The sequence below is a fragment of the Mesoplodon mirus genome (assembly GCF_964341445.2).
Source record: "Mesoplodon mirus genome assembly, chromosome: 5".
Lineage (NCBI taxonomy): Eukaryota > Metazoa > Chordata > Mammalia > Artiodactyla > Ziphiidae > Mesoplodon > Mesoplodon mirus.
In genome coordinates, this window is record NC_138980.1 from 39,344,399 (window position 1) to 39,372,394 (window position 27,996).

At 51.8% G+C, this 27,996-nt stretch overlaps 1 protein-coding gene across 5 annotated transcripts; it reads left to right on the forward strand.

Annotated features, from left to right (window-relative positions):
• Positions 1 to 7: 7 nt before the first annotated feature.
• On the forward strand, positions 8 to 27,995 carry LOC309804069 (complement C3-like). 5 transcript variants are annotated; one of them, XM_082621122.1, is made up of 41 exons: positions 8 to 140; positions 257 to 464; positions 1,936 to 2,110; positions 2,299 to 2,369; positions 2,468 to 2,556; positions 2,639 to 2,721; positions 2,946 to 3,033; positions 4,121 to 4,223; positions 4,362 to 4,482; positions 4,748 to 4,863; positions 5,531 to 5,671; positions 5,762 to 5,971; positions 6,148 to 6,357; positions 6,889 to 7,050; positions 7,317 to 7,446; positions 8,953 to 9,030; positions 10,721 to 10,918; positions 11,101 to 11,212; positions 11,532 to 11,617; positions 11,723 to 11,862; positions 12,264 to 12,470; positions 13,127 to 13,178; positions 13,356 to 13,442; positions 13,588 to 13,791; positions 14,925 to 15,000; positions 15,230 to 15,398; positions 17,063 to 17,158; positions 17,321 to 17,474; positions 18,345 to 18,517; positions 18,683 to 18,841; positions 20,080 to 20,139; positions 21,137 to 21,227; positions 23,271 to 23,316; positions 24,374 to 24,461; positions 24,781 to 24,867; positions 25,089 to 25,194; positions 25,648 to 25,737; positions 26,172 to 26,258; positions 26,343 to 26,432; positions 26,542 to 26,677; positions 27,105 to 27,995. In XM_082621122.1, the coding sequence occupies exons 1-41, from the start codon at positions 70 to 72 to the stop codon at positions 27,235 to 27,237; spliced, it is 4,983 nt and encodes a 1,660-aa protein (XP_082477248.1). In that variant the 5' UTR covers positions 8 to 69; the 3' UTR covers positions 27,238 to 27,995. The 5 variants fall into 5 exon arrangements, with proteins under 5 accessions (XP_082477248.1, XP_082477249.1, XP_082477250.1 ...); XM_082621123.1 differs by lacking the exon at positions 24,781 to 24,867; XM_082621124.1 differs by lacking the exon at positions 12,264 to 12,470 and having other exon boundaries at positions 27,105 to 27,994.
• The last annotated feature ends 1 nt before the right edge of the window (position 27,996 follows it).

The following is a 27,996-nucleotide window of genomic DNA, read 5'->3' on the forward strand; positions in this document are numbered from 1 at the left end:
GACCAGATCTGGGGTGGACAAGAGGACAGGCATCTGTGGCCTGTGGCCCTACATTGTCCTCCCACCGCCATGGATGTGCCCTGGCTCCTAGGATTGATTCTACTCCTCCTGGGGACCCCCGTTGCCCATGCTGAGCCGCTGTGAGTCTGGAGAACTGAGGGGATATCTGCCATCTGTATGATTCCCTGCATGTGACCCCCGTCCATCACTTCCACCTCTTGAGTCCCCCGGTGCCCCCATGTTTGTCTGCTGGCAGGTACATCCTGGTGACCCCCCGGGTCCTGCGGGTCGGTAGCCCGGAGAACATCCACGTGCAGGCTCACTCGGACTCCAGAGAGCCCCTTACCAGGCCCCTCAAGGTGAACCTCACCGTGTGGGATTTCCCCATGAAGAAGATGCCAGTGGCTAGGGTTCAGCTCGTTCTCTCACCAGAAAACCACTTTATGGACCAGGCACCAGTGACGGTGGGTGACAGGCCGGGTTGGGTGGCCATCAAGGGAATCTCTGGGTCAGCAGCAAGGATAGAGAGGGGCAGACTCTAGAGGCACACTGGAGAAGAGATGCAGGGCCTGTGGGACTTCCCTGGCAGTCCAGTGGTTGGGACTTCACCTTCCACTGAAGGGGTTGCAGGTTCGATCCCTGGTCAGGGAACTAGGATCCCACATGTCTCACAGCCAAAAAACCAAAACATAAAACAGAAGTAGTATTGTAGTAGGTTCAGTAAGGTCTTTGAAAATGATCTACATCAAAAAGAAAATCTTTAAAAAAAGAGAGAGAGAGATGCAAGGCCTGGATGCAGTTACTGCTTCTCTTATGTCCTATCCATTTTTTTTAATTGAAGTATAGTTGATTTACAGTGTTGTGTTAATTTCTGCTGTACAGCAAAGTGAGTCAGTTATACATACATATACATTCTTTTTCTTATTCTTTTTTTTAACGTCTATATTGGAGTATAATTGCTTTACAATAGTGTGTTAATTTCTGCTTTATAACAAAGTGAATCAGCTATATGTATACATACATCCCCATATCCCCTCCCTCTTGCATCTCCCTCCCACCCTCCCTATCCCACCCCTCTAGGTGGACACAAAGCACCGAGCTGATCTCCCTGTGCTATGCGGCTGCTTCCCACTAGCTATCTATTTTATGTTTGTTAGTGTATATATGTCCATGTCACTCTCTCACTTCATCCCAGCTTACACTTCCCCCTCCCCGTGTCCTCAAGTCCATTCTCTACGTCTGTGTCTTTATTCCTGTCCTGCCCCTAGGTTCTTCAGAACTTTTTTTTTTTTTAGATTCCACATATATGTGTTAGCATACGGTATTTATTTTTCTCTTTCTGACTTACTTCACTCTGTATGACAGACTCTAGGTGCGTCCACCTCACTACGAATAACTCAGTTTCGTTCCTTTTTATGGCTGAGTAATATTCCATTGTATATATGTGCCACTTCTTTATCCATTCACCTGTTCTTTTTCTTATTCTTTACCATTATGGTTTATCACAGGATACGGAATACAGTTCCCTGTGGTATACAGTAGGACCTTGTTGTTTATCCATTCTAGATATATTCCAGTTTGCATGTCCTATCCATTTAGAAACTCAAAGTTCCGTAGGTCTGGGCTCTGAGAAAGGCCTTAATTAGTCCGTATAACGTCTCTGTGCAAATTAATAAAAGGCGCCCTCTGCTGGTAGTCTGGGAAACTGAGCCTAAACGGGATCGCACCCCCCACCCCCCCACCCCACCCCCACCCCTGCGCTGGGCTGGATACCTTTGCTCAGCAGCAACCTGGGCGGCACACGTGGGGACCTTGCTCCCAAGGGCAGAACCAGAGAGCTCCCATTCAATTGCTTCTCCAAGATCTGGTCCAGGGCTTTGCCCGCAGGGATGTAGACCCCAGCAGGCCCTGAGGCGTGTGGGCATCTCTCCCCAGATTCCCGAGAGCCTGGTCTACCCGCCACAACCAGGAACGCAGTATGTCATCATCCAGGCAACCTGGGCACCCGCCTCGGCCTCCGCATTAATGGAGAAGCTGGTGCTGGTGGCCCCCCACGCTGGCTACATCTTCATTCAGACAGACAAGACCATCTACACTCCTGAGCAATTGGGTACAGCCCCCAGGCACTTGGCCTGGGGCAGGCGCTGACTCTCATCCCCAGTTTCCCCCATGCCCACATGTTCCACCCCCCAGGGTGTCCTTCTGTCCAAGGTCACCCCACTGCCCAAGATCCTAATGACAATACCCACCCCCTCTCCACACTCTATCCCGTGCTCAGAGCCTTCCCTCCTCCTCCAGTTCAATACCGGGTGTACACTGTGAACCACAGGATGGATCCTGTGCCCAGGACATTCACTCTGGACATCAAGGTGACCTCTCCTGAGGGGAGGGTGGATCCCAGACACTGGGGTTATATCACATGCTGAAGGCCTGGGGCATGAACCAACCACCCCCTATATCCCCGCAGAACCCGGAGGGGGTCACCGTGATCAGCCAGGATCTCCTGGCCAAGGACAGTGTCTTCACAAACTCCTTCCACCTCCCAGAGCTCATCAGGTGCCCAGTTGGGGACCCTAGGGGTGGAGGGAGGGAGGTTCTCCTTCTCAGGCTCCATCTCTCCTAACTCTCTGTGCCTCAGTCTTGGGACCTGGAGCATCGAAGCCAGCTACCAAAGTGCACCCAAGCAGAAGTTCAAGGCTACCTTTGAAGTGAAGGAGTTTGGTGAGAAGGGTGTGCCAGGGTGGACAAGGTGGATCACGCAAGGACTGGGGCTGGAAATGCAAAGGTCTCATGGTGTACCTACTGTGTGCCAGGGCCTGAGGACTATGTGTTCCAGCCCTTGGGGGCTTCCAGAATCACTGAGGAAGGAGCGAGTGGGGCAGGGAGGGGACGGGGGGGCAGTGACAGTGAAACGCTGAGGGTGACTCTCTCTTTACTGCACCCAGTGCTCCCATCTTTTGAGGTCCAGCTGACACCAAACAAGACTTTCTTCTACCTCAACGATGAGGCTCTGGGTGTGAATATCCAGGCCCGGTGAGTTCCGTTACCCCCAGCCTGGCCAGAGGACCAGAAATGCCAAGAAACTGAATGGGTAGAGAGAAATGAGCCACTTCTGTAGCTCTTAGGGTATAGGAGAGGCACTCTCTGCCACCCATGAGACAATCTTGTCCCGTGAGGTTATAAGGACCATCCCTTCAGGCCTCTGGGGTTGTACAGGCCACCTTACCTACCTAATGGAGTTATACGACATCTCATGGTTTGGACCATCTCTAAAGGTCCACGAGGTTGCATAGGCACCTTTACCATCTTGTGAGGTTGTCCAGACCATCTCTGAAGTTCTATGAAATTGCAAATGTCACATATGTTGCCTTATGGAATTTACAGACCATCCCCACAACTTTACAAGGCTGTACAGGCCATATTGTCCATCTAGGGTTGTAAGGGCCATATCTGCCACTTCTTGACATTATACAGACCATTTCTGCAGATCTATCATGCTATACAGGTCAACTAGACTGCCTGACGAGGCTTCATAGGCCACCTTTGCCATCCCAGGGGCTGTTCAGATTTCTTTCTTTCTTTCATCTGCATTGGGTCTTCGTTGCTGTGTGCGAGCTTTCTCCAGTTGCAGTGAGCAGGGGCTACTCTTTGTTGCGGTGCGTGGGCTTCTCATCGCGGTGGCTTCTCTTGTTGCAGAGCACAGGCTCTAGGCATGCAGGCTTCAGTAGTTGTGGCACACGGGCTTAGTTGCTCCAGGGCATGTGGAATCAAACCCGTGTCCCCTGCGTTGGCTGGGAGATTCTTAACCACTGCGCCACCAGTGAAGTCCTTGTTCAGATTTCTCTGTGGCTCCATATGGCTGTACAGCTTACCTCTACCATCTTGTGAGGTTGCACAGGCTTCATCTGCAACCCAACAAGGCCTTAAGGGACATATTTGTCACCTCCCAGGCTTGTGTTGGTCAGTAATGGAAACATCTAAGTTACCAGGGGCCAATTCCGCCCCTCCCAAAGTGTTAAGGCCATTTCTGCAGCCCCATGAGATTACACAGGCTGTCTCTGCAGATACATGAGGTTGTGTGGGTGCTTCAGAGCCAGTGAGATGGCTGTCCATCCCCCAGATATATATTCAACAAGCCAGTGGATGGACACGCTCTGGCCATCTTTGGGGTGAAGCAGGATTCCCATCGGATCCCCATCCAAAGCTCCCTGCAGAGGGTGGAGGTGACTGAGACCCCCCCCGCACTGTCTCTCCTTCCCCCTCTCCTCCCCCTTCTTTCCCCCTTCCCCACCTCCCCTTCCTCTGCTATCACCCATTTCCCAAGAAACCATCTCCCCTCCTCTCTCTTGCGCTGAGAGCAGATCTTTGAAGGCCTCGGCCACGTCTCCCTCCAGAAGGACACACTGATGGCCACATTCCAAGGCCCGGAAGAGGACTTCATTGGGGCCTCAATCTTTGTCAACGTCACTGTCTTCTCCTCAGGTGCCACCCTCACCCACACCCCTGGCTGAGGTCAGGACACTGTGTCCTTTCCCAACCCAGACACTCCACCCATGTGACCTTGGGCCACCTCCTGCCTCAGTTTCCTCATCAGAGAAATGGGGAAATGCTGGAAGGGCTGGGAGGCGCTGAAATCGTGTTACTGTCTTTTCCTGCCTTCACCAAGATGGGCCTCCCATACCAGCCTGCCCTTTCCCCAGGAAACTGAACCTCTGCTGCAGAACTTACGATCCTCCTGTCTCTCCAGGGGGTGAGATGGTCCAGGCCGAGACCTCCGGGGTGAAGATTGTCCAGAGCCCATACAACATCAAGTTCACCAGGACACCCCAGTATTTCAAGCCAGGGATGCCATTCCACTTTAGGGTCAGAGTCTGGGTTCACTCCACGCAGGGACTCTGGACGCCTCCCTGAAACAGACCTTCCCAGGAGACAAAACCCCACACAGGTTTCACCTGCCTCCCAGAGCTCATCTGTCTGAGAGCTGAGTCTATAATGCCTCCAGACCAATCGCAAGGTTCCCTCAAGTCTTAACCAGGTCCCCCCAAAGCACAGTGATGGCTCCAGAATTTCTCTGTGGGGGTGTTATGGATCACAGTCAGGCTGGAAAGTGATGCTTAGAAGTTTATCTTAAGGCTACATTTGTCCAGAAAGCATGCTATTTTTACATACATTCATTTGGGTTGACTTTGAAATGTCTGATAAGCATTAGAAAAGCTGGAGACATCCTTTGGTGCCAATCCTACTCCAAGTTTTCCCCAAGCCCTCCACATCTCTTCCTACCCTTTTCACCCTCAGTTCCCCCCACCCTTACCCCCCAGTACACCAACACCCAGGGCTGCCACATACAGTTGTACTCTGCAAAACTCTAGGGGCTCCACTCAGGCTCTAAATGAGAGGTGTCCCTGGTGTTGCTCAGTGCACAACTTGTACAGCTGTACAAGGCAGTCCTATCCAGATTGCATTAGTTCCCACCTCTTACACCAGGCCACCCCCAGGCCTGTCCTTGATCTCATGCCAGATTCCACCACAGGTCTTCGTCTCAAATCCTGATGGGTCCCCAGCCTCCAAAGTCCTCGTCCGCTGCCAAAACCACAAAGTACATACTTCGTCCAGTGGGGTGGCCACTCTGACCATCAACACAAATGGAGATCTGAAGGAGCTCCCTATCCTGGTACCAATCTTATGGGGCAGGGAGAACGGGGCTGGGACTGTGTGAGCTGGAAGGGTTATTAGGGGTTTACTTGCCCATCATGCTCCCCAGGTGGAAACTGATGCACCTCTCCAGCCAGAGGAGCAGGCTTCAGCCAGGATGACAGCTTGGCCTTACTCAACTCAGGATGGGTCAGGGAACTTCCTGCACATTGAGGTGAAGACATTGGACACAGAGGTTGGCAGCAACATCCAGCTGAGCCTCAACACAAAGCATCAAAATCCTGTAACCAAGGACTGGATCACTCACTTCACCATCCTGGTGAGGGGTTAGGACCTGATACGAACTGATAAGTTGAGCTGATAAGAACCATCTGGGATGGACTCAGACCTAGGGGCTGAAGCAAAAGGACTAGGGGGCTCCCCTGTGGGCTGGGATAGCCTAGGGGAAGGGCTGGTTCTACCCTTCTCATATCCATAGTCTCCCTTGTCTCCAAGGTCCTGAGTAAGGGTCAGATCGTGTATGCCAAACATCAGTTAAAAAGTCATGGGAGTGTCTACACGTCAGCCATTATTGATGTGACTTCAAAGATGCTTCCTTCCTTCCGCATCCTGGCTTTTTATTTACTGCCAAGGGGAATAGGGCAGGACCCTGAACTGGTAGCTGATTCCATTTGGATTGATGTGAATGACAAATGCAAGGAGAAGGTGAGTCAAACTCCTTGAAGTTGTACACCACCATCATAATGCTTGGGAGATGGTCTGTACAAATTCAAGGCCTCTCAGTCTGGAGGCAGAGGAGAGGAAGGAGAAGTGATGTGGCCTTAAAACCTCAACTTAGGGCTTCCCTGGTGGCGCAGTGGTTGAGAGTCCACCTGCCGATGCAGGGGACACGGGTTCGTGCCCTGGTCCGGGAGGATCCCACATGCCACGGAGCGGCTGGGCCCGTGAGCCATGGCTGCTGAGCCTGCGCGTCCGGAGCCTGTGCTCCGCAACGGGAGAGGCCACAACAGTGAGAGGTCTGTGTACCGCAAAAAAAAAAAAAAAAAAAAAAAAAAAAAACCCTCAACTTAAGAGGCGGAGAAGATGCAAGTAAATGTGTAGAGTTGAGATTGGCCTGGTGGAGTTCCCAGATGCTCCATCAGAGCTGAGGGAGCATGAACTTGAAAGTGGACTTGGGGAAGCCCCTTGGTGACCTATGAGCCTCTTTTCCTGACATCTCTCTTTTTCCTTGCTTAGCTGAAGGTTGGCATGAAGAATGAAGGATACCTCCAGCCTGTACAGCCCAGCAGCCAGGTGGAATTGAAGGTGACAGGTGATGCAGAGGCCACAGTGGGGCTGGTGGCCGTGGACAAGGCTGTCTATATCTTGAACAGCAAACACAAGTTCACACAGAAGAAGGTAAGAACATGTGGGCTTTGGACCCAAAGATTGCCTGGAGATTCTAGCTGGAGCCTCAGTTTCTTCACCTATTAAATGAACAACATTGGTGGTTGCAAGGATTCAAGGAGCCTGTGCACAGCATAGAGATTGGCAGGTAGTAAGGGCTCAGTAAATGGGTGATTATGTGAAAATTATTAATTGAACCAGCAATTACAGTGCACCATTGCACCTTCCCTGAATGGGTCATACAGGCTCTAAATCCAGGTTCCTCTCTTGACCCTCAGGTCTGGGATACGGTGGAGGAACATGACATTGGCTGCACAGCAGGCAGTGGGAAAGACAGACTTGCTGTGTTCAAGGATGCTGGATTGGACATGAAGATGAGCACAGGGATGGACACTTTGGCAAGCTCAGGTACATAAGGGGGGCAGGAAGAGGGCAGGGGTGGGGGAAGTGCTATCTAGTGGTTAGGAACATGGACTTTGGTGTGAAACTGATGAGCTAAAATCTAGAACCCTGCCACTTACCATAGGCCGGACATATTTTCTCTCTGATTTTCAGTTTATCTCTCCATAAAATGTACATAATAATATAAGTAACTTACCATGTGCTAATTAAGATATAGTTTTGGCCATGTGTATCAGAGATACAAATTAACAGTAGCTTAAACAGGTAGAAGTTTATTTCTTGCTCAGTAACAGTCCAGAGGTCATTCTGGGACTCAGGCTCCTTCTAGCTTGTTGCTCTGCCATATTCCAAGATGAAGTCTCACCAGGACCTCCTGCCAGGCACCAGGATGAAGGGAAGTGGAAAGAATAGTACACTTCTCTCTTGTCTCATTGGCCAGAACTCAGTCACATGGCCCTATCTAGGTACAAAGGAGGCTGGGAAATGTAGTCTTCATTCTGAGTGATACATAAAAGATGGAGGTTTAGTTGCCACAAACGATAGGGGAGAATGGATATTTTGGGGACAACTAGGAGGGTCTTCTTTCAGCTATAAATAGTGTTATTAATAACAATTTCTGGGACTTCCCTGCTGGTCCAGTGGTTAAGACTCCACACTCCCAATGAAGGGGGCCTGGGTTCAATCCCTCGTAAGGGAACTAGATCCTACGTGCGGCAACTAAAAGTTCGCATGCTGCAACTAAAGATCCCACATGCCACAACTAAAAGACCCCGCATGCTGCAACGAAGATCCTGAGTGCTGCAACTAAGACCTGGTGCAGCCAAATAAATAAATAAATATGTTTTAAAAAATAACAATTTCTATTTACTACAAGCTGGACCCTGTGCTAAGTACTTTTATATGCATGATCTCATAGATAGAACTATGATTATTCCATTTTACATAGCTGGAGAAATTAAAACCCAGAGAGGTTAAGTGACTTGCTGAAGATTGCACAACTTTTTTTCTTAATAAATTTATTTTATTTATTTAGTTTTTGCTGCATTGGGTTTTCATTGCTGCGCGCAGGCTTTCTCTAGTTGTGGCAAGCGGGGGCTACTCTTTGTTGCAGTGCGCGGGCTTCTCATTGCAGTGGCTTGTTGCAGAGCATGGGCTCTAGGTGCACGGGCTTCAGTTGTGGCACATGGGCTCAGTAGTTGTGGCTCGTGGGCTCTAGAGCACAGGCTCAGTAGTGGCGCATGGGCTTAGTTGCTCTGCGGCATGTGGGATCTTCCCGGACCAGGGCTTGAACCCGTGTCCCCTGCAATGGCAGGCGGATTCTTGACCATTGCACCACCAGGGAAGCCCTGCACAACTTTTAAGTTTAAGGCAAATCTTGACTACGAAGAGGCTGTGGGATAAAAAGAGGTGATGCATATAAAGCACTGGGTATGCAGTAAGCACCCAATAAATCTCAAGGATGTTGATAATGATCTTGACACTTGTCCTCTCATTCTTCCCTCTGATCCCCAGACTGGCAATGCCCCCAGAGCCCATCTCCCAGCCGTCACCGCCGCTCCCTGAAGAGGCTGGAGACCAAGAGGAATGCAGGTCAGAGCTAAAGCTGGATGTGCCCTCCTGGATCCCTAACCTGTATTCATCAGGGCTTAGAACAGAAAACTGAAACCACTCTAGGTACTCCAGTCGGGGGGCGGGGAGGGGAGGTGATTTAATGATGGGAGTTTGGTGCTTTCAAAATCATTAGCTGGGGCTTCCCTGGTGGCGCAGTGGTTGAGAGTCCGCCTGCCGATGCTGGGGACGCGGGTTCGTGCCCTGGTCCGGGAGGATCCCACATGCCGCGGAGTGGCTGGTTCCATGAGCCATGGCCGCTGAGCCTGCGCGTCCGGAGCCTGTGCTCCGCAACGGGAGAGGCCACAACAGTGAGAGGCCCGTGTACCGCAAAAAAAAAAAAAAAAAAAAAAAAAAAAAGTTATAAAGATACACGGTCTATAGTAAATATTCACAAGTGATTGTTTCTGCTGTGCTTACTATCCTATTAAAGGTGTAAAATCCATAAAACATTTAAAAAATCATTAGCTGAACTTTAGGAGTGGAAGTTGGAAGGCTGCTTGCTGAGACTCAAGATCACGCCATTGTAGTTCTTGCAATGCATGAAATCTAGGTTTCAATGCATGAAATCTCAGGAAACTCTGCCAATATCTCTCATGAAGCTGGCAGGTAGATAGTGAAACACAGAATTATGCCTGTTACAAAAACACATAGACTGGAGCCCACCCATCAGCTACCACCGTTGCAGGGAAATGGTCTCCACCTCTCTTCCACTTTCCAAATTCTATACAAGAGCGTCTGGGGGGCAGAATCTCATCCCATCCAGAACCCTAGCAGCAAGGGAGTCTGGGAAATGTAGTTTTTAGATGTCTAGCTTCTGTGATACAGGAAAGTAGATGAAAGGGGAGATGGATAATATGTAGACCAAGACCAGGGTGTGGACGGGACCAAGAAGCCTAGAGTTCAAGGAAGATGAGAGGCAGCACTGGCTATTGTTAGAAGCATGGATTCTATGAATATTAGATTTTCCAGTCTTTTTAAGCAGCACTAATGACTTTGTGGATCTAAATAAAGGGAAAATAAGTGAAATCTAATAAAAATTGAGGTAAAACTCTAACTCTAATTTCAATATCGAAAATCATGCTAACCTTCTGAGAAAAGTACATAATATAAACTGTTGTTTTATTTATGGTAACAATCACTTAACTATAGATGTTCTATTCATGTTATATGGTAGACAATAAGATTATTAAATTGCTATAATATTTTTTATCTTTAAGTGTATTCCTTCGGTTCGCAATTTAGAAGCATTCAACTTGACATCATGCTCTACAGCAAGTTTTGTGTTCTCATTTTTTTAAAACACACAACGAAAACCAGGAGTCAAAATCACAACTTCAATAAATAAACATGGCATTGCCAATCCCCGTCCCAAACAAAGGCGAAGGAGAAGAAATAGCAGCAGTATAAATTCCAGTCCCATCTCTGCCACTTGTGAGCTGTGTGACCCTGGGCCAGTGAATTGACCTCTCTGTAGCTCAGCTTCCTCATCAGAACTCATCATATGAGTTCAATGTGAAGCTTCAGGGGAAAGATACAGGCAAAGTTCTAGGGACAGCATTGCCAGAGATATGGCTAAACAGAGGTCAGGTGTACATGGCATTGAGGTGGATGGGTCCCTGCTTCCTCAGGTCCTACCCAGCCCCTCTGTCCCACTAACTCTGGCCTGCAGTGAACAAGTTCAAGACAGAGCTGGAGCGAAAGTGCTGTGAGGCGGGGCTCTGGGAGAGCCCAGTGGGGCTGTCGTGTGAGGAGAGGACCCATCATGTCCGCTACGGACCAGTCTGCATCGCCGCTTTCCTGAGCTGCTGCCATGTGTCTGAGGCCCTGACTCGGGAGGCCCGAGAGGAGCAGCTGCTTCTGGGGACAAGTGAGGCGGCCACAGCAGGAGGCACAGGGTCGGGGGGCTCGACTGAGGGACATGGAGTGCCATGGACAGGTCAAGGGGTAACATGTGCCATAGAGGGATGAGGCGGGAGGACCCCACTGAAGAGTCTGGTGGGTCATGGGAGACATGCAAAAGAAACCCTGCCCCACATCTCCTCCCTACAGTGGATGAAGACGAGGACTTTGATGACATCTTCCAGGAGGACCAGCCTGTCCGGAGCTTGTTCCCTGAAAGTTGGTTCTGGAAGAAGATTACTCTGCCCAAAAGTGAATCGGGGTAGGACTATGGCCCCCATGCCAGCCTCTGGTGCCTGGCCTGTCCATGCATCAGGGGCCATCCATCATGGCCAATGCCCCCAGGAGCGACATTGAGCTCTCAGCATTGTCCCATGACAGGAAACTTCCTGGATGGGGATAAAGATCCCAGTGGGTCGACACAAATGATGTCCCTCTAGTGATAATTTCCTTAATTGGGTGACCCACTGACCCCTTCATAGTGATGGTAAGCCCAAGACAGTAACCCTCAATCAGAGGCTCTGTCCAGGCAGCACAGACTCACTTATGTTCCCTTCCACCTACCCTGGCACTTTCTGCAGCATCTCGCACTACAGCACCCGTGTGACCGTGCCAGATTCCATCACCACATGGCAGTTTGTGGCCGTCAGTGTCAAGGCTGGACAAGGTGACCCCACAAGCCCAGTGCTGAAGGAATAGGAGAGAACAGTGGCCCTGGCCAGCCCCAGGGCAGTTGGCCTCTGCTTAACGTCAAGTGCTCTCCTGGTTCTAGGTCTTTGCGTCTCTGACCCCTTTGAGCTGACAGTTATGAAATCATTCTTTGTGGATCTGAAGTTGCCCTTCTCCGTGATCAGGAATGAGCAGGTCCAGACCCAAGCTGTGCTGTACAATTTCATGGCCTACCCGGTCAAGGTGAAGCCCCCAGCCTTCCCCTCTCCCCCCAAAAATGTCTGTCAGTGTGTTTTATAAGGGGGATGGAGTGTGTCCATTATTCGAAGGAGCCAGTGAAATGGCGGCCTTTTTGAAAACATTTCTAAGACATTTTCCCATTTAAGCCTCACAATAACCCCAGGAGATGGATGCTATGACTGTTCTTGGTTTGGAGATAAGGAAACTTACATGGCTTTCCTGAGATCACAGAGCACCTAAGTGACAGAAGTGGTTTGAACCCAGGCAGGGTCTTTACTCTCAGTCATTATGCTACACTGTCACCTACTCAGGATTCTCAGGGTGGGGGCAGGGAGGAGACTGTGACTCTAGGGTCCTGGGCCTCCTCATGCATCAGGACCCTCTAACTGCCCACCCTGCCCCAGGTCCGAGTGGAGTTCCCCCACAAGGAGTCACTGTGCAGTGCGGCAAAGCCAGGAGCCCCTGCCCGCCAGGTGGTTGTCGTGCCCCCCACCTCCTCCAAGATGGTGCCCTTCGTGATTCTCCCACTTGAAACAGGCAAAGTGGATGTAGAGGTCAAAGTCATGGGCTTTGGGGTCCAGGACCACGTGAGGAAGACACTCCTGGTCCAGGTAATAGGCACCCCCAGCCCTTGCTGCCAGTGCAGTGAGTGGGGCTTCTCCTGAGCTCCAGGCTGTGTGATCACGGGAGGGGCAGGTGGGCCCGAGATCGATGAACAGGAGTGAGGTGCAAGACAATGATTTGAAAGCTCAGTCACAGAGGCCCCACTTCGGGACTTTGGAGTCAGGCTCGGGTTCAAACCTTGTCTCTTCTGTGTGACCTTGGGCAAGTTACTTAACTTCTCTGAGCCTCTGTTTCCTCATTTTCAGGATGGGAATAATCCTCATACCCATGAATAATCAGAGAGCTGAGAAAATTACACACGACCAGTGCATGACCCACCATTAATACTTTATTTACTTAACAAACACAGTTTTTAGCACTTACGATATAGCACTTTAAGAATATTAACTCACTGCACCCTCAGAACAACTCTATGAGGTAGGAATTACTGTACTCTCCCTTTTATGGATGAGAAAACTGAGACACAGAGGGGTGAAGTAATTTGCCCAAGGTCATGCGGTCATGCAGCTAGGAAGCAAAAGAGCTGGGATTTGAACCCAGATATCTGGGTCCCAAAGTCTGTGCTCTTTGTAGCTAAGCAATACTTCCTCTTACTGTCATTATGACTATTGTTTTTAACTTTCTTCTTCATTGCATCCTACAGGCAGGGGGTCAGATACAGCAAATATCCCATAGCATCCTCCTGAACCCCCAAGGTTTGTGGTTGCTTCAGGGAGCACGTGGGATCCTGGGACCATGCGCCAGTGGAGGGAGGGGCTGAAATGAGGGGATCTGGTGAGGGGGGCAGTCTGAGATCCTCCCAGAGTCTGCAGTCTAACCCTGACCTCCCCAGTCCCAGAACCTGCTTGTCACACAAGGTTGTGCCTGCTCAGGTCGGACCCAGATGGAGCTGGTGCCCAAACAGGACTTTTTGAACAAGATGCCCAACACAGAGGCAGAAGTGTTTGTCAGCATTCAAGGTGCCTAGACAGAGCTGGCTCCTGCGGGGGCTGAAGAGGGGCTGGTTACTCCAGAGCCTGCCTGGGCACAGGGGCAGGAGGGGCTGGGGGTACCTATGGTCCCCATCGGGGAGCCATGGTAGCTTAGACCATGCCCACCTGACAGGTGACATCCTTGGAGAGACCATCCTGGGCAGCCTGACACCCAAAGAAACAAGGCGGCTGCTGAGGGTCCCCACTGGCTGCCCTGAACAGACGCTGAGCTCCCTGGCACCCGTGATCATCCTGGCCCGCTATTTGGATAGCACGGGCCAGTGGAACAAGGTTGGGGTAGAGCTCAGGGAGCAGGTGATGAAGAACATTGTCAGCGGTGAGAGTGGATCCCCTCCTGGGACCTCGATGAGGGTGTCTGGGACTCTTGGGGAGGGTGGCTGAGGTACCCCTGGGGTACCCCACTGGACCTTCCCAGACAATAGCACCCAAACTCTGACTCTTCTCCCAGATGACAACCTGATACCAAGTCCCCCAGGTGACCCCCAATTGTGACCCCCACATTATTCCTTCACCCTGACCCCTCTCCCAGGCTACAGGTCTCATAACAGACACCCTGGTTAACCCCAAAGCAGCAACCTCCCAGGTTATGTTATATTCAGACACTGTCCCAGGTTATAGCCAATCAGTTCCATGCCCTGGGCTACACCCCCAGGGAACATCCAGGCAGAAAATTCCAGAATAATCCCAGGTGGTGGCCTTCCGGTTACACCTGAATGCTAATACCTTCCCAGGTTACATCCAAACCCCCCAGGTAACAACCATAGACACACATCCCGGTTACAGCCTGACAGAGACCCTCAAGTTAGTTTGGACGCTGACCCCATCTCCCTGGTTACACACAGACGCCACCTCTCCATCCAGCTGCTCTGGATGGTGCTCCATCCAAGTAACACCCAGACTCTATCATCCCCAGTGTTAAACCCAAACAGGAAACCTCCAGGTAACCTTCAGATAATACCCAAGTAGCAAGGCTCAGAATCCACCCAAGAGGTGCCCTCTCCAGAATACACCCAGGAGTAACATCCTCTGACTACCCAGACACACTGACATCTCTAGTTTACAGCCAAGAAACAACCCCCAAGAAAACACCCAGGTAGTGGCCCCTCAGGATACGCCCTTTCCTGGGTTTCACCTTCCATGATCCCTCCCCAGCAGCAATTCCCAATCACACCCCAATGGCACAGTTTCCCAGTTTACTCCCAGATACAGCTGTACCCTGGCTCCCACTGTCACATGTGGCCATGACCTTCATTTACACCTGGGCCCCGCAGCTCCCTCCTTAATGCACCTGGACCAGTCCCCTCCTCCAGGTTACATCTAGATATGATGCACCCCTAAGTCCCACCCACACCCTGACCCCCAGATTATGCCTGGTAACTAACCCCCCCCTTCACAGCCACACCCAAGCACCAACTCTCCCGGTAAATTCCCATCCACCTGTTTTCCCAGGGTACAGCCGGATGCTGACCCACCGGAGCGCAGATAGCACCTACCACACCAGCAAGGGAAACCCAGGAAGCACCTGGTAAGGATGAGGACACTGGTAGGAGGAAGCCTGAGGGACCAGCCTGGGGGCTTGATGACCCCAGAAGTATCCCCACTGAGGGGTCTTGGGGCAGGCAGCCTGCAGGCCAGCAGCATTCCAAGTGGCTGTGGTCTCTGGGGTAGACTTCTCCATAGTGTAGACGCCTCTGTCCTAGAACCCCCTTGGTGATTATTGCCAGCCATCACTCATCCTGTCTCCCTTCCAACAGGCTCACGAGTTACGTATTCCGGGTCTTCGCCCTGGCCTACCCTACCATGACAATGGGGGCGCTCAACCCTGAGTCTCTCTGCACCATTGCCAACTGGATCGTCACCCAGAGACAGGCGAAGGACGGGAGCTTCTTGGAGGAAAGCCCTGTGGTCATGGGGTCCATGAAGGTGCCCACCCCCCCACCACCGCCTGAGCCATTCAAACAAAACCCAAGGGCTCTGCACACTGGGAGGGGAATTTCAGCCCCCTGACGTGTTCCCAGGTAGAATGAGAACAGGAAAGAGCCGAGGTCCGGCACCAAGCATCACATCTCCCTGCTCTGGACCAGGCTGCACTCTGTTACAATGTGGGGAGGCTGGGCACATCTGGGACCTATCGCCCACCCCTACTTCAAGGAATTGCCAGTCCTGGCCCACTTGTCTCTGGGTCTGAGTCCTCCGTGTTCCCCCAGCCAACACACCCATCCCTACCAATTGTTCCTCCACACCAGCCTCCAGAAACAGCTTTCAAACAGCCTGGGAGGTCTCTCCCCTGCTCAAACACCTGTGGCAGTCACCTACAGACAAACACAGTCACCTACAACAGTATCTCTCTACTGTATCCTTCTCTTCTGTATCTCCTCCCAAGTCTCACCCCTCAACACTCCCTGCTCACAGGTCCTTCCAACTCACCTCCGTGTCTTTGCTTAGGCTGCCCTCTCTGCATGGTATAGTCACGCCTCATCCCTTTTTTCCCCTGCACCAAGCCAAAGTATGTTTTCTCTTTAGATTTAGATCAGACGCCACCTCCTCTAAGTCTCCCCCGAATACCAGCCCTGTCCTGTGCACCTATCACGTTAGGGATGTGATTTATTCACTCATTCAACAAACATTTATCCAGCAACTGCTGTGCGCCAGGCCTTGTGCTGGGGAGAGGGGAGACACAGAGGTAAACAAGACAGTGACAGCCCCTGCTTGTAGAACTGACAAGCTGGGTAGTGGGGGAAAGACAGAAGTTCACCAAATAATTATAACTAGTGATTGTTTAAGTCACAACTGTGCCAAGTTCCATGGGAGAGAAAAGCAGGAGGTAGGATTTAATAGGAGCCATGCCCAGCGCTGGGGGTGTCAGGGGTAGCCTACAGGCAGAAATGACAGTAAAGCAGCAACTTGAAAAAGGAATAGGAGACAGCAGAGGAAAGAATGGAAAACAGAGCTCCAGGCGAAGAGAACAGCATGTGCAAAGGCCCTGAGCCACATCACTCCAATCTCTGCCTCCATCTTCACATGGCTTTCTTCCTTCTGTGTGTGCCTTCTTATATGGACACCAGTCACTGGACACAGGGTCCCCTTAATCCAGTATAACCTATTCTTAACTTAGCTCATTACATCCACAAAGACCCTATTTCCTACTAAGATCACACTCTGAGGTTCTGGGTGGACAAGAATTTTGGGGGAAAATTATTCAGTCCAGTACAGGGATTGAGGGTGGAACTTGGGAGACTAAAGAGGAGTTTGAACCTTGTCGGTCATTTACTAGCAATGGGGACACTTCACCCTCTGACCCTCAGTTTGCTCATCAGGAGAATGGAGCTGCTGCAAGAATATTTTGAGCTAGCATAGAGAGCTTAGCACAGCACCCTCCATGGCTGTCAACTTTTCTTAGCAAAGCAGACCCCACACAGGCAAATCTCAAGATAGCTCCTCCTCCTCTGCCCCTCTCCTCCTCCTGCTTTCAGCATCATCCAGCCCAGAGATGAGCACCTGGGAGCTTTTCAAGGTCAGTCAGGAGGGATTGGGGAAGGTGTCTCCAAGATGGTAAAGGGATTATGGGTGTGGTTCTGCATCCACAGGGTGGCTACCGAGGCTCCGAGGCAGATGTATCCCTCACAGCTCTTGTCCTGATTGCTCTGAATGAGGGGAAGGAGTTGTGCAACCAGAAGATACCGGTAGGACCCAAAGATGAGGGCAGGGTCTGCAGGGTGCCATACCCCCTGCACACAGGGAGCTCCCCTGCCCTCATGTTCTTCTTAGTGCTTTCCTCTCTTCTAACTCCCAGAACCCTTTCCTCTGATCACCTCCCCCTCTAGCCTCTTCTCTTGACTTTCTAGAATTTGGCGGCCAGCATGAAGCAAGCCGGTGACTTCCTGGAGAAAAAACTCCCCCACATTCAGACAACCTTTGCCATAGCCATAGTCTCCTATGCTCTGGCCCTCACCAGGAGTCCCCGAGCCAACGACCGCCTGGACAGCGTTGCCAGCCAGGGTGGGTGTGGGCCACTTTTCAACCAACTGTGTGTTAACCACAGTCACGGGGGGGGGGCGGGCAGAGAGAGGGGGATTGTATGATCTCAAATCCAGCAAAATGTGATTCTTCATTTATGAGCACCTATGGTGTGCCAACCCTTGAGCTCAGACCCTGAGAAACCAAGGTGAACAAGACCGATGTGGTCCCTGCCCTCAGAAGTCCCAGCGTTCCTGGGGGAGGCAGGTAGAAGACAAACAGATCAAAGGAGAATTACTAATTGAGACAGGTGCTGAGATAATAATATACAAGGTGGGTTGGAGAGATGATGAGGGGAGGGGAGTATAGACTGGAGAACTGGGAAGGCCTCTGTGAAAAGGGGACCCTCAGCTGGAATGAAAGATGAGAAGGCTCACCTACGTGAAAGGCCAAGGATATTCCAAGCAGAGGGAATGGCACGTGCAAATGCTCTGAAGTGGGAAAGTGCTTGGTATGTTCGAGGATGGAAAGAAGGTCGTACAACATAGGTAACTGAGAGGGGTTTGCTTCTGCTGGCCCGCCCTCTCCCAGCCCTGAGGGTCCTGATCCCATCCTCTCCGTTCCCCAAGTCAAGAGGAGCGGAGGTAGAAAAACGCATTTGCAGTGGGACTGAGAGGAATGTGGAGGGGCTTCTTTGAACCTCAATTTCCCTAGCTCTAAATAGTGTCCCTGTCTCCTAGAGTGGTTCTGAAAATTGCAATGTCCACACATCTCCTCAGCAAAGATTTACACATAAAGTAGGTGCTCAATAAAATAGCAGATGAGAAAAACTGGGCAGTATGACACAAGGAGGGGGCAGGTTTAGGTAGGTGGGCTCAGATCTGCGTTTCAAGGTGGGCATCCATCTTCTAGACAAAACCCATTGGCCAGTGGATGACCTGGACATGGACTCCCTATACACCATTGAGGCCACGGCCTATGCACTGATGCAGAAGCTGGAGCTGGGTCGGCACAATGAGACGCACGCCATCGCCAAGTGGCTGCTGGAGAAACGGGAGCTGGGAGGAGGCTTCCAGTCCACCCAGGTGACTGGAGCCTCGGAAACTGGGGGTGGAGGTAGGGGGGGCGTCGCTAGCCGAGGTGCTGACACTACTGGCCCACCGGAAGGAGCTGTCCGTGGTGCTCGTGCCCCACGGGGCTCCGGTAAGCTGTCAGTGGTGCTGATCCGAGGCCCCCATCCCAACACCCAGACCACGGTCGTGGCCATAGAGGCCCTCACACGCTTCCGCGAAGCTGTCCCCTTAGATGGTGTCCAGGATCTCCGCGTCCACATCAGAGCCCCCAAGAGAGCCTTGAACATGGAATGGCTCATCGATGAGAACAATGCCTACCAGCTGCGGTCAGCAAAGGTATGGAGCTAAGGGGCAGCTGGGAAGTCCACACGGAAGTCGCACTGGAGATGAGACCAAGAGTCATGTCCCTGGCAATCTCCCCGCACCAATATTACCTAATCACCGTTGGCTATACTATCAATGTATTGGTTCATTCATTCCACAAACATTTCCTGAGCACCTACTGTTTGCCAAGCATTCTCCTGGGTTACATTATGAAACATCTGTGGTCCCTACTCTCAAAGCACTTACAGTCTAGAAAGAAATTAAGACAATAAATATAATTCTACGTTCCACTTTAAGCTTTCAGAACACAGGGGAATGAAATAAGTGTGTAAAAGACATAATAACCTGGTTATGGGGAGTAAGGTAATCTCCATGACCTTACTCCATGAAGGAGGTGATATTCACCTTCAGTTATTCAATCATCTTTATTGAGCACTTACTGTGTGTCAGACACTCTTCTAGGTTCTGGGAATATGGCCATGAACAAGACAGAAAAAAAAATCCCTGTCCCTGTAGAATTTTATATTTTAGTGGGGATAGACAAAAAAGCGATGTGAATAAGTAGTATATGTAATGTGTTAAATGATGGCAAGTGCTATGGGAAAGAATTAAGCAGGGAGGGGGTGGGAACATCAAGGAGTTGTAATTAGGCTGGGTAGGGAAGGTCTCACCAAGAAGGTAATATTTGAGCAAAGACCTTATGGAAAGGCAGATGTGATCCTTGTGGATATCTAGGCAGAACAAACAGCAAGTGCAAAGGCACTGAGGCAAGAGTGTTCTAAGAACAACAATGGGATTTAAGCAGGGGTGATGTGATTGGATGTGAATTTGTAAAATTTTGCTCTGGCCGATGAGGGAAGAATGAATGAGGGAAACAAGAGTAGATGCAGGGACTTCCCTGGTGGTCCAGTGGGTAAGACTCCGCGCTCCCGATGCAGGCGGCCCGGGTTTGATCCCTGGTCAGGGAACTAGATCCCTCATGCGTGCCACAATGAGGATCCCGCATGCTGCAACTAAGGCCTGGTGCAGCCTAAATAAATAAATAATACATAAATAAATAATTTTTTTAAAAAAAAGAAGGAAAAGTAAATCCTTCTTCATGGAGAGAGGTGGGAGAGTCACTAGACCCCAGGTTAGGGAAATAACTGAGGCCCCAGTGCCCGTGCATTCTTTCCTCTCCATCCCCACTGCGTGTAAGCCATGTTTTGCTGCTTCTTCTCCCCTCAAATCCTCCTCCCCTCTCTTTTCAGTTCTCTGCCCAGGATGACCTAGAGATCAAAGCCAGCGGCAGTGGAAGAGGCACCATCTCGGTAGGTCTTGTGTTCCTTAGCTAGAGCCCAGGGCTCCCCCAGTTGGTGGAAATAGAGGCAAATATAGACTCCAAAACAAGACTGAAATCAGCAATAATCTTAGCTACCATTTAGGACACAACCATTTGTTAGGAATCAATCTAAGGACACCTCAAAACCCCCCTGAGAAGCTGGTAAAAATATGGGCTCCATTTGACGGGTGGGGAAACAGAGGTTTTCACTTTCAGTAAGTCAAGAGTCAGGGAAGACAGAGGCCAGAGATCTTTGGACCCCTCTGCCCCTCCTATGCTGAATCCCTGAAGGGGTCTCTTTCCTTACCCCCCAAAGAAAGATTCTCCCGCCAGAGTGCCTCTCAAGACCCAGAGAACAACTCCACCCTTCCCACAATATCTGAAGGCTCCATTACATCGTCTGGCCCTATGCCCTATGACCCAGGAGGACAGCCTTCTTTGTCACCACATTCAAGGTAGCCCACTATCATGTTTCAGGCAACAGAGCCACAGTTGAATCCCTGCCTTTGTTGTGTGATCTCAGGCAAGTCACGCTCCACCTTAAACTTCAGCTAATTTTAAATTACATAAAATAAGAAATTCAGTTCCTCGGTCGAACTAGCCACATTTCAAGTGCTCAATAGCCACATGTGTGGACTTCCCTGGCAGTCCAGTGGTTAAGACTCCCTGCTTCCATCGCAGAGGGCATGGGTTCAATCCCTGGTGAACCACGTGCTGCACGGCACAACCAAAAAAAAAAAAAAGCCACGTGTCTAGAGGTTGCCACACAGAGAGCACAGATAGACTATTGCCAACATTGCGGGAAGTTCTATTACAGAGCTGGCCTGCCTAGGCTATATAGGGTGTTCTGGCCACTGAACACATGGATTGAACGGGAAAGACCTCGCTGTGAATTCCCCATGGGGCAGAGAGCTGGGCAGGCAGGAACTGAAGCAAGGAGGAAAGGAGTAAGTGTGAATGGGCTCTGACACCTCCCCCTCCGACAGATCCTGACCATGTACCACAGGTCTCCAGAGTCCTGGGAGGACACCTGCAACCTGTACCACCTGAATGTGACTCTTCACAAAGCCCCGAAAGGTGACCCTGGACTCAGGGATACCCAGTTCTTCTTTTTTATTACTTTATTTTAGCTATCATTCAGTAAGTATCTCTATTGCTTTATTCAGCCATTCAACAAATATTTTTCTAACATCTTTATTGGAGTATAATTGCTTTACAATGGTGTGTTAGTTTCTGCTGTATAACAAAGTGAATCAGCTATACGTATACATATATCCCCATATCTCCTCCCTCTTGCGTCTCCCTCCCACACTCCCTATCCCACCCCTCTATGTGGTCACAAAGCACCGAGCTGATCTCCCTGTGCTATGCGGCCGCTTCCCACTAGCTATCTACTTTACATTTGGTAGTGTGTATATGTCCATGCCACTCTCTCACTTCGTCCCAGCTTACCCTTCCCCAACAAATATTCTTTGAGCATTTACTAGGTGCTGCACCCTGTTTCTTGGCCCTGGGAACGTAGGCATGAACAAGAAAAATATCCCTTCTTCTCCTGGAGCCCACATTCTAGTAGGACACAAACAATAACAGTAGATTATACTTTTATTGTTATTTATTTATAACATAAGTGAATCTGCATTGTAAAATATAAATATGAAGCATAATAGCAGGTGATGATAAGTACCATATAAAATAAAGTAGGAAAAGGTGCTACAGACTTGGAGGAAGTCCAGGGGAAGCTCTCTGAGGAGGTGGCATTTGAGATGAAACATGAAAGAAGTGAGAGAGTGAGCCAGGAAGGATCTGAGGGAAGAGCATTCCAGGCAGACAGAACAGCAGGTGCAAAGGGCCTGAGGCAAGAATGAACTCACCTGGTTTGAGCAATAGCAGGGAGGCCAGTGTGGCTACAGAGGAGCAAGGGGTAGATTTTTAGTTGAAAGAGTTGGAGAGGTGATGGGGCAGATGGGGCAGGGACTTACAAGCCATGGTGAGGACTCTAGCGTTTGCTTGGAGTGAAATAGGAGCCAGAGAGGGTTCTGAGTAGAAGAAGGACATGACCTAGCACAGGTTCGCACAGGCTCCCTCTGGCCGCTGTGGGGGAAACAGACTATAGAGGGCACAGGTGGGAGCTGGGAGACCAAGGAAGAGGTGACTGCACTGGTCCTGCAGGAAATGATGGGGCCGGACCAGGGAGGGGGCTGTGGAGATGGTCAGAAATGGATTCCAGAGTTTCCAGTCTGGGGTACCAAGAAGGAAGAGACAGGACTTTGCCACTGGCAGCTCACTGTCAGGGTACGGGGAAACAAGTCTCACCAGTCTTAAGACTTTTAGGGACTAAAAGTGACCAAGACTTTGGTTTGGACCCCATTTCTTTTTTTTTTTCCTTTTTTTTTTTTTTGCGGTACGTGGGCCTCTCACTGTTGTGGCCTCTCCCGTTGCAGAGCACAGTCTCCGGACACGCAGGCTCAGCGGCCATGGCTCACGGGCCCAGCCGCTCTGCGGCATGTGGGATCTTCCCGGACCGGGGCACGAACCCGTGTCCCCTGCATCGGCAGGCAGACTCTCAACCACTGCGCCACCAGAGAAGCCCCTGGACCCCATTTCTTAATTGTAGTAGTAGCTGTAGTAGAAGCAATATGATAATGGTAGGAATACTATAGTAAGAACGACTGGCAGCTATAAGGCACTAATCAGGCATTATGTTAAATGCTTTACTCGTATTAACTCACTTAAAATTAACCAGCTGGGGCTTCCCTGGTGGCGCAGTGGTTGAGAGTCCGCCTGCCGATGCAGGGGACATGAGTTCGTGCCCCGGTCCGGGAAGATCCCACATTCCGCGGGGCAGCTGGGCCCGTGAGCCATGGCCGCTGAGCCTGCGCATCCGGAGCCTGTGCTCCGCAAGGGGAGAGGTCACAACAGTGAGAGGCCCGCGTAACGCAAAAAAAAAAAATTAACAAGCTGGGTTGGGAATATTATGATCCCATTTACAGTTTAGGAAACCAAAGCACAGAGAGGTTAAACAACTTGCTCAAAGTCATAGCAGAGCCAGGATTTGAAGCCAGGAAGCTGGCTCCAGAGGCTGTGTTACCCAGCCTCTAAATTCCTGCCTTCTCTCTGCAGATAATAAAAAGGGGGAAGCAACCTTTCAGCTCCGGATGGAAACAAGGTCAGGTCACCAGGATCTTGGACTGGGCAGGAGGAAGGACCCACTTCCTGGAATCCAAACTCCTTAGCAGCTCTCCCTGAGTGGAGGGAGGGAGCCAGCCAAACTTGCCTCTCCATGCCTGGCCCCTCATCCCTACCTCTCCTCCTGTCCTCCCCTGCCTGTCCCCCATTCTGCCCCCTACCCCACCCTTCCATGCTTATGTACCATCCTGCTACCTCAACCCTGCCCCCCAGCTTTCCCTGTCCCAGAAAGGCGGGCTCCTGCATGGTGAACATACACCATGACCCAGATGCCCAGGGCTAGCTCTGAACCCCATGACTCTCCCCTCTCTTCATCTTCTCCAGACATTCCAGCCCCCACCCCAGTCTGGCTCTGTCTCCCAAATACCCTCACCCAGGTCTGTCCCAGATTAAAAAAAAAATGTATTGAGCACCTAATTGGTGCCAGGCTCTGTTCTAGGAGCTGGGGGCACAGCTGTGAGCAAGGCAGCTCCTCCCTGCCTGGTGGAGCTCACAGACTATCAGGGGAGACAAACAATAACCGAATAATCACCCAGAATCAATGCAAAATGACAACCGTGATTAAATGTGGCAAAGGAGAGGTCCACGGAGCCACAGGAGGGCAAATTAGAGAATGATCTGGTGTGCGGGCTGGGGAAGGCTTCCCAGAGGGGGTGATGCATCAGCTGAAATTGCAAAGATGACAGGATTTTTCAGGGCAAAGAGGGAGGAAGAATTCCAGGCTGAGAGAACAGCATGTGCCAAGGTCCAGTGGCAGGCAAGAGACTGACACTTCAGAGCAATCAATCAGAGGCCGGAGGGGAAGGAGGTGAAGTGAAAGGATGAGGCCAGGTGTTTTGGTAAAGCAAGGAAGTTAAGCAAGGAGGCAACATACCAGATTTCTGTTTGCTAAAGCTGTATCCTCTTGGGGGCAGAGGAGTGACAGGGAGACACAGGAGAAGGCTACTGCCCTTGTCCAGGCGCGAGGTGATGACAGTGGGAGCGTGGGAGAGGGGCAAGGGGACAGTGGGAAGAGACTGGTGCTGTGAAATCCCCAGGTACCAGGGTCATCGAGAGGCCACAATGACCATCATGGAGGTCTCCCTGCTCACCGGCTTCTACCCCAACCAGGATGACCTCAAACAGGTAATGAGCAGGGCGGGGATGCCCTGGCAACATCCCACATACCCTGAGTGGGTGCAGAACAGCATCTACCTGGGTCAAGACCCCCAGGTTAATGCCCCACAGTCCCTGCCTCAAGGTCAGCGGCCATGGTCACTTCTGAGGGACTCCCTGTATGACCTTAGCTAAATTCTTGCCCTGACTGTGCCTCAGTTTCCCCAACAGTGGGGCTGATTGGACAAGGGCCGGGAGCTCTGAGAGTTGCTTCACACTATCTGGAACTCCCAGGGCTGGGTGCCTTGGAGGATCTCTGCCGACGCGCAGTCCTCACCCTCTGCCCCAGCTCACGAGCGACGTGGAGAGGTACGCCTTCCAGTATGAGACCAAGACGACCTCCAGCGACAGCACTGTTGTCCTCTACCTGGAGAAGGTGAGGAAGGCCAGGTGTCCTCTGCCAGAGGTCCGTGGGCAGCCAGATGGGCGGAGAAACCACAATCAGCACCCTGGCCAGTACTGCCCGAGGGTCATGCCCTCTGACGTCAGCTCCTCAGTAGTCAGGGCCATGCGGTCAGTGGTTATGGCCAAGGCCTTGTGGTCAGTACCCCATGCTCAGTGGCCCTGATCAGCTGAAACAGGACTTCCCTTCTCCAGCTCTCCCACAAGGCAGACACGGTGCTGGGCTTCCGCGTCCACAGGATGCTGCAGGCGGAGTTCCTGCAGGCTGCCCAGGTCATGGTCTACGACTACTATGAGCCTTGTGAGCAGGGGCCTGGGGGTGGAGGGGTAACCCGGGAGGGTACAGGGCCTGAGAAGGACTGGGCCAGAAAAAAAGGGAGGGGTGAGGGGCGGGGCCAAAAAGGGGGAATGGGGCGTGGCAGAGGGGGTCCTTGGCTCCGTGGGAGGGGTGGCCAAGAGGGCGCCGGAAGGGACCCAAGGGGCGTGGTGATGAGGGGCGGGGCCTTCCTTGGTGGTTAAAGTGGCCCTGGAGGGGCCTGGAAGCGGGTGTGGCAGAGCTGAGAAGGGACTTGGCGTGGCCCGCTGGGTAAGGGTGGGCAAGAAGGGGGCAGGCTCTTTAAAGAGAAGGGACCTGTTAAGGGGGGCGCTGGGCGGGTCAGGTGGGGCGGGGCCTGCTGGGGGCGGAGCCAGACATGCACCCAGCCCCCAGGAGCACTGGCCCAAGCCAACCCCGGTCACTCGCCTCCTCTCGCAGCCCAGAGGTGCAGCTCCTTCTACAACCTGCCCACAGAGCACGCTTCCTTGAGGAAGATCTGCCACAGAGACGTGTGCAGATGCGCCGAGGGTGAGGTCATGGGGACACGGAGGGCTGGGACTGCCAGGCTAGGGGTTCAAGAGCTTTTCATCACTTCCTGGGTGCCTTCTGGGCTGAGTTTAGACAGAGAGAGAGAGAGACAGAGAGATAGCAAGACAGAGACAAAGAGAGACAGAGAAAAGGAGACCCAGAGACAGCGAATGACACATACACTCAGGCACAGCCAAAGATCGGGCGAATCAGAGACACAGACACGGAGGGACACATAATAAACTCAGATGAGAGAAACAGAAAAGAAAAAGACCAAACGCAGAGACAGAGGAGGAGAGAGCACCCTACAGATCAGAAAGGCCAGACCCAGAGACCCAGCGGCTGCCGCCTGGGGCCGGATGGCGGTCAGATGGGGGGAAGGCCCCTCCGTCAGTGCAGCTAGAACAGCCGCCCCGCCTCCCCCAACCTTCCAGACCAGTGCCCGTCCCCAAAGAAGGACAGCCACCACGTGCAGCAGGAGGAGCTCCAGGCAGCAGCCTGTGAGGTTGGCGTGGACTTTGGTGAGTGTGGGGAGTGGCGGGGCAGGGGGCGGCCCACCTGCAGGCTGGACACCAACACGACACCCTCCTGGACCCCTTCCCCAGTGTACAAGGCCAGGCTGGAGTCTGTGGAGACCTCCGCCTCCAGCCCCTACATCTACTACAACATGCGGCTCCAAGCCATCATCAAGAGTGGTATGTCCAAGGTGGCAGAGGAGGGAGCGTGGGGGCCTACCCCGGGGGTCCCAATGCGGAGGAGGGCCAGGCCTATGCAAGCTCACAAACTGGTTCTCCTCTCCTCCAGGCACGGACTCTGCCAAGCCCCTCACCATGAAGAAATTCGTCACTCACGCCACCTGCCGTGACTCCCTGGGGCTGCAAGAACACGAGACATACCTCGTCATGGGCCAGACATCAGACCTGTGGAGAGTCAAATCTGAGTGCGTGGGGGGCTCCTGCTGCCCTGGGGACTCAGGCCTGGGCCCCCTTCCCTACCCCAGTCCAGTCCTTGGTGTCAAAGTTTCTACTGCACCTGTCAACACGAGTCTTGGGTTTCAGGGCTGCCCTGAATGGAGGTGCAGGCTGTGCACTGCACAACTCCAGGGAACACCATTCGTAAGGAGATGTTGTAAATGTGGATGTAAATTTCCAACAGAGGGCAGGAAAGAGTCAGAGGGAGGGGAGCATTTTCTAATCCCCAGCAGTATGGGCTAGAGGTGGGGGGACCTGAGATGGCCTGGTGGAGTGGACACTATAAGCTGTGGCTCTGAGAGTCTGTCAGGCAGCGCAGAGGGGCAAGTCAGAAAGGTCTCCACACCTTCAAGGCACCCAGCTCTCCTCACCATCCTGGCCATCTCTTGCCCACAGATACACCCATGTCCTGGGCAAGGAGACGTTCCTCATGCACTGGCCAGTGGATGGGGCAGTGGGCAAGAAGGAACTGCTGGACCAGCTAGAGGGGTTTTCAGAATATATGCACACCCATGGCTGCGAGTCCTGAGACCCTGAGGCCTCTGCTGCTCTCGGGGGGTTGTCTCCAAGCATGCCCAGGTCCCTGGGCTTAACCACAAATAAAGAGCAAGGAATATCATACTCAAACTCCAGACATGTGTTCCTGCCTCAGCATTCAGCAGGGGCCCTGCAGAACCTGCCCTGACATTGCTTGGACCTGCATCCTCCCTCTCACTCCTACTCCATTCCAATCACACTGGCCTTCTTTGTGTCCTTCCAACACCTGAGTTGACTCCCACCTCAGGGCCTTTGCACACACTGTCCCCTCCACCAGGTACACCTTCCTCCAGATGTCTTTATGGATTGAACACTTCCCTTATTTGGACTCTGTTTTAATGTCACTTCCTCAAAGATACTTGCTTTGGGGACTTCCCTGGTGGTCCAGTGGTAAAGAATCCGCCTTCCAATGCAGGGGATGTGGGTCCAATCCCTGATCGGGGAACTAAGATCCCACATGCCGCGGGGCAACTAAGCCCACGCGCCTCAACTAGAGAGCCCGTGAGCTGCAAACTACAGAGCCCACGCTCTCTGGAGCCCGCGAGCCACAACTAGAGAGAGAAAAACCCGCACGCCACAACTAGAGAGAAACCCGCGTGCCGCAACAAAGAGCGTGCATGCCGCAACGAAGACCTGATGCAGCCAAAAATAAAATTAAAAGAAAATTTTTTAAAAGATACTTGCTTTATAACATACCTAAAAATAGACCTCCTCCCATCACTCTCAGTAACACTTAAAAATATATTGTATG